Source organism: Tursiops truncatus, chromosome 20, assembly GCF_011762595.2.
Source record: "Tursiops truncatus isolate mTurTru1 chromosome 20, mTurTru1.mat.Y, whole genome shotgun sequence".
NCBI lineage: Eukaryota > Metazoa > Chordata > Mammalia > Artiodactyla > Delphinidae > Tursiops > Tursiops truncatus.
Genome location: NC_047053.1, coordinates 8,192,716 through 8,201,009, shown reverse-complemented (window position 1 = coordinate 8,201,009; position 8,294 = coordinate 8,192,716). Strand labels below are relative to the sequence as shown.

Genomic DNA, 8,294 nt, shown 5'->3' with positions numbered 1-8,294 from the left:
CCCCCCCAAGGCGCGGGCGCCAATTGGCCAGCGTGATCGCGGGGCGGGGCCAAATCCTAAAGGATCAGTGGCAGAGGAAGACCTGAAGGGGGCCGGGGCTGCTGCGAAACGGAGGTGATGCCAAGTGGCCCCACGTGGGTTTCTTTTAAATCTTTAATGCCCATACCCTAGTCTCAGGCCCATGGAGCCCACGCGAGACTACCCACTGTTCGGGGGCGCCTTCTCCGCCACTCTCCCTCCGGGGGCCATCGACGTAAGGTAAGAAGGCCCGGGCACCAAAGGAGGCTGACCAGGTGGGTTGCGGGAAGTAGCCGGGGTCAACCAGGGCCTGCCTCGCCTCTCTTCAGCGACCTTCGACCGGTCCCGGACAATCAAGAAGTTTTCTGTCATCGCGTGACAGACCAGAGCCTGATCCTGGAACTTCTGGAGCTGCAGGCCCACGTGCAGGGCGAAGAGGCAGCGCGGTGAGGGAGGAGGGCCCGCGGCTGGCCAATGGGAGGACCAGAGCCGAAAGAGTGGGCGGGGCCTGTGGCGGGACGGTTAATCTGGGCAATGAGAACTCCAAGGGTAACACCACGTCACCAGAAATGAGCGAAGTTTAGGATGAGATGCTTGTAAGGGGCAGTGAGAAATGCCCCTCCCTGACCCTGCTCCCCCAACTCCAGGTACCATTTTGAGGACGTTGGCGGGGTGCAGGAGGCTAGGGTTGTGCAAGTGGAGGCTGTGCAGCCCCTCCTTTTGGAGAACCTGGCCCTGAGGGGCTGCTGTCAAGAAGCCTGGATCCTCTCTGGCAAGCAGCAGGTAGCTAAAGAAAACCAGCAGGTGAGGGCCAGGGGAGTGTGAGACGTCTTGGAGGGGTGAAGGGGGTGGCTCTAGGGAATCAGGTAAGCATCCTGACTCTGATCACTTTAGGTAGCAAAGTATGTGACACTGTACCAGGCCTTGCTGCGGCTGCCCCAGTACCAGACTGATTTCCTGCTCACCTTCAATCAGCCCCCGTAAGGAGAACAGAAAGGGCACCTCGCTCATGACTGGGTCCCCAGGAGAACTGGCTTGGAGGGGCAGAGTAGGGAGACTGGCTGGTGGGGTCCTCCAAGGAAGTGGGAGTGGGCCAGGGGTTTGAGGTCACAGATAACCAGGTCCTCTGGGAAACAGGAAATGGGAATTTACAAGCCCAAGGCCCAGATGATGTTCTCTCTCTATCTGTTCCTCACCCCAAGCCCTGAGAATAGGTCATCTCTTGGCCCTGAAAATCTGTCGCTTCCGCCCTGGAGCCTGGGTGACTTTGAACAGTTGGTGACCAGTCTGACCCTTCACGATCCCAACATCTTTGGTCCCCAGTAAGGACGCTGAAATGCTGCATGCTGCTTCTGAAGACTTCGGACCTCTGTTCTGCAAGGGGATCAAAGGGTTGGATATATTCCCCTAATTCCTTCCCAGTGCATAAACATAAGACACCTCCTCTCTGCAGAAATAAACTTGCTTTATAACCAATATAATCTCTGCGCCTTTGAATCCAACAGAACACCTGGGTCCCCCCAATTCCCTTTGGTCTTGGACGGTGGAGTTTAAAATTGTGCATGGGATCAGAAGGGACCCAAGGCCGGCAGTGGAGGAAGGGAGGAAATACACTTTGCAGTGACTGGTTCAGCCCTGAGAGAGGGGTGTGAAATTCACAGGGGTACGGGTAGGGAAGGTTTAAAGCAACACCCAAGGAAGGGAGGGAAACGATCCCTTGTAGTGATTCAACCCTGAGAAAACAGATGGGGAGTGGGGTTGGTGGTCCCCCTCTGATGGATGAAAGATTATCTGGTCAGAAGTCACCAGGTCATAACAATGGAGTGAGAAGAGTCCAAGGAGTGCCGACTTGGTGGAGTGTTGGAAGAGTGGCTGTTGTTATTTGGTATACACGTAGTAGAGTGTGCGCAGCTGGTCCCAGAAGAAGAGGGAGAGGATGGTGTGGGGGCCGAGGCGGAAGTAGGAGGCACCTATACCCTTGTACATGCCCCAAATGCCCTCTATCCGAGCTGTCTGCAGCAGAGCATCCAGCAAGCCCCGGTACATGAGGCCCTGAAAGGTTGAAGAGGAAGAGCAGAGTTTGTCAGAGCCCACCAGAGGCCTCACCTCAGCAGCCTGCATTTTAGTCTTCCTACCTGCACCCACAATCTGCTTCCCTCACCCCCTGGCTTTCCCTGCTGTCCTGCACCCCAGAGCACTCCCTTACCTTGCCCTGAGCATCTGTGGGCTGGTTGTAGAGCCTTGTGCTGACCACGTCAAAGGGTGTCATGGCCAGGACCACCGCAATGCTACTCACCATGGCGGCCACCAGAGCCACCTTCCAGCTCTGGGGTGGAAATATCTAAGGGGGGGAGGGAGGAAGAGCTCTGTCAGTCAGCCAATCATTCAAGCCCTCGGAAAGCCCAGGCCCTGTGCTGCAGGTACAGTGGAGAGCTGGTAACTCAGGGAGCTTCCACCCCACCGGTGATAACACTGTGAAGGAGGAAGAGCGGAAGGCCCTGAGGACTCAGGTACACCTGGGAGGAAGTGACAAGAGAACTGTGGGAAGGTTGTAAAGAGACAGTGATCCCCCCAAGCCCTCCTGCCACTCCCTCACATTGAATGTTGGCACTGTCCCTCTTCAAGCTGAGCCCACTTCAGCTTGCCCTCCCCCTGCCCACATTCCCAGGGTGGCCCCACCCCCTTCCCAGGCAGTACCTCCCACTGGGTCACGAGGTCCTTGGTGGACGAGAAGGTGCACAGCTGGGTGGAGGAACCGACGATAACTCGGGGCAGGCCGCCCAGGGCCCCACGCCACAACCCCACCAGACCATATTTCTGGCCAATCTTGATTAGCGCCTGAAACATGCCCTGGTTGGGGGAAGGGGAGGGCAGAGAAAAAACCATGGGGGCGGGGTTCAGTCACCCAGGAATCAGGGGCTGCCACCCCCTAACAGTGCCAAGGATGGGTCCATAAAAGGCACCCGATCTCTAGACAACCAGTGCCATGTGGGCTTTGAGCATGAATGTGGCCCTCACTTGTCTGCCAACCCACCTTCCCTCCCTCGCCACCCCAGAACAGGGCCGGGTATATGCACGTGAGGACATTAGCAGGTCAGGAGAATGGGGCAAGAGAAATAGGTGCAGAAGCTAGAGGAACAGGGAACATGGGGATAAGAGGGTCTGGGTGGACTCCAGGGGCAGAGTAGGGCCGAACTGATGGGCTGGGCAGAGCCATGGCTGGGTTGTGGCTGTTGGGTGCAGGCAGAAACCTGGGGAAAATGGAAGAGAATGGGCAGGGACGCCAGCGGGTTGGAAAACCCTCACCTGGTGGTTATACTGGTGCCCCACAGCAATTTCTGTGGCTGCCTGTGCCTGTAGGTGTGTCTTCACCTGGAGACGAGAGAGTATCACAGCCTGTGGCCCAGCGGCCAGCCCCCCACCTCAGACAGCCAAATGCCTGACCCCTTCACACTTCCTCTGGGTGTTCGGTAATGAATATCCTTCTAACCTGATAATTATTGTTGTTCCCACCTAATAAATTGGTCATGAGACTGTGTCCCTTGGCTCCAGTCCCAGGGGATGGCTCTCCTAGCACTGCAAGACACCCCACCCCCTCTACATCCTTCTTCCCTTGGGGGAAGGGGCGGGGATGGAGAGGTTGGAGAATGGCAACAATTCCTAAGACTGTTCATGTTAGGCAAGACCTGGTGTCCAACCTCTCATGCCAGCTCCTACTCCCAGACCGGCAGACAGGATCTTCAGCCACCATCATGACCAGGCTCCCCATCAGGCTCTGGGGCAGGTTGTGAGGGGTCATCGGCAAAACTTGCTCTCTGGCCCCCAATCCCTGTGGGGGGCATGTGTCCAGCTGACTTTGGAGAACTCCAGTCACTGTCCCCGAATCTCATACTCTGGGAGTGAGACCAGACTGCCTCTCCTTCTACAGAACTCATTGCCTCCCAACGTCTTTCCAGAAAGAGCGCTAAGCAGGGCCAAGTCCTAGCAACAAGCAGCTGTGGTGACCTTGAGCTAGTCGCTTCCCCTTTCTGGGCTCAGGTTCCTGACCCTTCACCGATACCAGATTAACTCAAAGGGGCAGACTGTGGGATAGTAACTCTGTAACGCCCAGGACTTCCCCTGATCCCCACACCCGTTGATGTATGTTAATCAAATTCCTCACCCTCCCCTACACAAATCCATTTCCAACCTCAGTATCAGGTTGTGAAGGCCCAGGCACCCACCCTACACCAAAGGTCTGCCCTGAAGGCCCCAAGCAAGACCCTTCTTCTCACCATGTAGATGGGGCTCCCCAAGTAGGCTCCCATGACCCCAGCCAGGGCCCCAGCTGCTGCGCTGCGGACAGGGCTCAGGGTGCCTTCAGCTGTGTGCAGGCAGCCCCCAGCTTCAGCCAGCCCGTAGGTGCCCAGCCGGATGCCGTTCATCAGGAACTGGTATAAGAGGGCAGGGGCCAGGCCCTTCTGCAGGGCTGCCAGGCCGTCCACCTTGCCGATGGTGATGAAGGCATGGAAGACGTTTCGGTAGTGTCGTCGGTAGGTCCCGGGGGCCTGAAGTTCTCCCTGCAGCTGCATTCTGGTCTTCACCACCTCCAGGGGATTGGTGAACAAACAGGCCCCACAGGCTGCCAGGCCGCTCATCAAGAAGTCCATGGTGGGACAGCAGTAGCAGGAACTGGCCCAGGGGTAAGAAAGTTAAAATGAGCTTCAGAAACGGAGTCAGAAAATCAGGGGAAAGCCTCAGTTCCAGCAGTCCAGGCTGCAGGAGGTAGAAATGCAGAAGTCTGGAGTCAAGAGTGTCAGGGTCAAATGTCAAGAGGTCAAGGGTTAGCTGGAATTTGGGAGTCAGGAGATGGCAAAGAGAGAAGAAATATGAGTTTAGGAGAGTCTGGCGAGAGGGTTATGACGGGGACTTGTTAATCAAGGGATTTGAGGTCAAGGAGGGGCAGAAGCCAGGAGGGCGTAAGGTGGGATGCTGAGGATGGCCGGCTATGGGGGCCGGGAGTAGGTGAGGGAAACGCGGAGCTGGGAGACCGGAGCCAGGGAGGAAGGAAAAAGAAAATCTGCAGGTTAAGGAGGGAAAGGATCCAGGAGAAGATCCAGTGGCGTCCCCGGACAGCAACGAGGTCTGGACCGGGGAAGGAAGTCGAGGCTCCGGCCGGGTATGAGCGCCCTCAGGCAACGGCCGGAGCCCACAGCAGCTTCACCCCAGGGAGCCTGCGGAGGCCGGGCCGCCACACTCCAATCACTGGAGAGCGACGCCCAATGGGGAGCCACAGCCGAGAGCCTCAGCCAATCAGCGCCGAGCCGGCTCTGCGGCCAATGGGAGGTGCTCTCGGCGACCCGGCCTCCGGAATCCGCAGAGAGGCGATTGGAATTAACTCTCCCCACCCCGGTACCAATGCCTGGGCTGCGGACTCGGAGTGCTAGGAGGGGGTCCCCGGGGAGCAGAGGTTTTATCACTGGCGGGGAGGAGAGGTTGGACCCTGGGTTACTGGACGGGCGCAGAGGCCGAGTACGGAGGCAGCAGTCCCTCACCTGCATGTTTTGGGCTGCTGCTCTTGCGGGCGGAGGGCTCCCCTCCTTCGCCTTGTATCCCGGGTCATCGCCGGGTGCGGTTGCCAAACTGTAGGTCCACTCCCTCTAGGTTCAGGCGCCAGGAGAGCCCGGAAACTGCGGCTCCTCCCGCGAGGCAGGTGGGACACACCTACTGGACGGGACAGATCTCCTTAGGCTTGGTAAAATATTTGTAGGTTCCAGCGCGGGGGTGTGGTGGCTACGGGCGCGGAGGAAGGGGTCCCGAAGGATGGCGAGGGAACATAGTCACATCCCTACGTTCTTTTGATCCTCACAGCAAACCAGGGAGAAGGCCAGACAGGCTAAGTAAGGCGGGATTTTGATCCCTGGGCTTAGGTTACACAGGGCCAGCGAGTGGTGGGAGAGGTCCTGAGACTCTGGACTCCTTCCTTTCCTAGTTCCTGAGCCTGGTAATGGTTAATTACGCAAGAACTTCTGAGAAAAGAGACTAGGGAAGCTAGCTGGGAAGGGGTTGAGGGGGGAAGGCTTGGAGAAAGGTGGCAGGAGGATAGGGGATGTCTTCTGGGGCGGGAGGAGGAGGCAAGGGGGCACAGCAGTGTGTGAGGCAGCCACCAAACTTAGACTCAGAGGCCTTTGGAGTTCCAGTTTGGGTCTTCCTGCTTACCAGCTGGGTAGCCTTGGGCAAGCTACTTAACATCTCAGAGCCTCCTTTGTAAAGTGAGAATGATAATTATTTATTGCACAAACCTGAGTGAAAGTGTTGCATTTTTCTCTAGATGCTCAATTATCAGTCACCCTGTGCCCGTGTGTATCCTGTTCCCACTGCCGGTGAAAGTCCTTGCACCCTTATTTTGGTGACCTCCAAATCACTCTTCATCTTGAACTTCATCTCCTGATCCTTGAAGCTTTTTAGCCACTTCCATCCTGCTTTGCTCCTCAGGCATTTACCCTTGTTTCTCATTTGATTAGCAGTTGTTTACTCTGAGTCCTCCAGTACTCTGGGAGTTCTTGGATGCCCCTCCCCCCCCCCGGGGCTGGGGGACTGAGTCTGGGTCTTATCTCCCCAGTGTACTGCTAAATCATTGAGCCTCTGGGCTAGGCACGAGGGGTGGAGCAGATAACGGGGCTTCTCAGGAGAGGCTCTGAAAGGGTCCCCTGAAAATTTCCAAGGGATGCTCCCCAAATGCCTCCACCTGCTGGCTGGGATTGACACTCAGAAAACTGAATTCATCTCTTGGTGAGTGTCGAGCCAAAAGACACAAGCAAGCCAAAGAGTGGGAGAAGGAAGGATTTATAAGTAAGGAGAACACAGGGGATCTTTCCCAAAGCAGTGTCTCCCGAACAGCAAAATTGGAGACATTTTAAGCTAAGGATACATGCATATTAGTGAATGGGTTTGGGTGGTGTATGCTTATTCGTGAAGGGGCTTGAGCAGAAGAGGAATCAACATAGAATAGGGGCGAAGGTTGCTGGAGTCCAAGCTTTAGTTGATTGAAGTCTCAAGCATCTGAAGAAGGTTAACATCATTAGGTTCCCACCAGTCTGCGGTTTTAGCCCCTAGTTACTTACCATCCTCCACCTGCATGGGGGACCTTGGTTCCGGTAGAACAACTAAAAAGATCAGATTGTTATGCATATCCCTTGAGGAGGACCTAGGACTGTTTTATCGCTGAATTGTTGCTTCTTGAATGCTTTGCCTTTGTTCCTGCATTCTTTTGTTCCCCTAAGATCATTAATTACTGAGACCTGCTCTAGGGCAAACATTGTGGCCAGGCTGAGATCACAAAATGGCTTAGACCTAAAATGGCTTCTCTTATGTCAAGAAAGCCATGTGGGGTTCTCTTTCTCCGGGACCCCCTACCCTATCTGCTTATAGGATGAGAGTTCATCATTGTTTTAATCTTTGAGTTTATACCAGTGACTCTCCAAGTGCAGTCCCTGGAGCAACAGCAGCAGCACCTGCGGACTTACTAGAAATAGAGATTCTCTAGGCCCATCCTAGACCTCCTGCACTGAAGGCGGGGGCCTGACAGGGGCTTAACAAACCGTCTAGGTTATTCTGATATGTGCTAAAGTTTTAGAACCACTGCTGAAGCCTTTCATTTTTAATATCCAGATGCCCTACAGATACACAAATTTTTTTTTTTTTTTTTTTGCCGTGCGCGGGCCTCTCACCGCTGCGGCCCATCCCGTTGCGGAGCACAGGCTCCGGACGCTCAGGCTCAGCGGCCATGGCTCACGGGCCCAGCCGCTCCGCGGCATGTGGGATCCTCCCGGACCGGGGCAGGAACCCGTGTCTCCTGTATCGGCAGGCGGATTCCCAACCACTGCGCCACCAGGGAAGCCCCAGATAGACAACTTTTAAAGTGTTATTTTTTTTTTTTAAATAAGCTTAATTTTTATTTCTTAAAAATTTTATTTATTTATTTTTGGCTATGTTGGGTCTTCGTTGCTGTGTGCGGGCTTTCTCTAGTTGCGGCGAGCGGGGGCTACTCTTTGTTGTTTCGGTGGCTTCTCTTGTTGTGGAGCACGGGCACTAGGCATGCGGGATCCAGTAGCTGTGGCATGTGGACTCAGTAGTTATGGCTCTTGGGCTCTAGAGCACAGGCTCAGTAGTTGTGGCTCACGGGCCTAGTTGCTCTGTGGCATGTGGGATCTTCCCGGGCCAGGGGTTGAACCCGTGTCCCCTGCATTGGCAGGCGGATTCTTAACCACTGCGCCACCAGGGAACTCCTTTTCCCT

The 8,294-nt window shown here is 55.5% G+C and overlaps 2 protein-coding genes across 4 annotated transcripts; one reads left to right on the top strand and one right to left on the bottom strand.

Annotated features, from left to right (window-relative positions):
- Window positions 1-45: 45 nt before the first annotated feature.
- RANGRF (RAN guanine nucleotide release factor) lies at window positions 46-1,499 on the top strand. Of its 3 annotated transcripts, none has more exons than XM_033847125.2 (5): window positions 46-258; window positions 348-464; window positions 666-801; window positions 913-998; window positions 1,221-1,499. In XM_033847125.2, exons 1-5 carry the CDS (start codon window positions 182-184, stop codon window positions 1,342-1,344), a joined length of 540 nt encoding a protein of 179 aa, XP_033703016.1. In that variant the 5' UTR covers window positions 46-181; the 3' UTR covers window positions 1,345-1,499. The 3 variants fall into 3 exon arrangements, with proteins under 3 accessions (XP_033703016.1, XP_033703015.1, XP_033703017.1); XM_033847124.2 differs by having other exon boundaries at window positions 47-258; window positions 666-822; XM_033847126.2 differs by lacking the exon at window positions 913-998 and having other exon boundaries at window positions 47-258; window positions 666-822.
- On the bottom strand, window positions 1,465-5,222 carry SLC25A35 (solute carrier family 25 member 35). The gene is made up of 5 exons (XM_033847123.2): window positions 4,293-5,222; window positions 3,325-3,390; window positions 2,716-2,868; window positions 2,225-2,359; window positions 1,465-2,070 (listed from the first exon to the last, which is right to left on the bottom strand). The coding sequence occupies exons 1-5, from the start codon at window positions 4,665-4,667 to the stop codon at window positions 1,897-1,899; spliced, it is 903 nt and encodes a 300-aa protein (XP_033703014.1). The 5' UTR covers window positions 4,668-5,222; the 3' UTR covers window positions 1,465-1,896.
- Window positions 5,223-8,294: the final 3,072 nt, after the last annotated feature.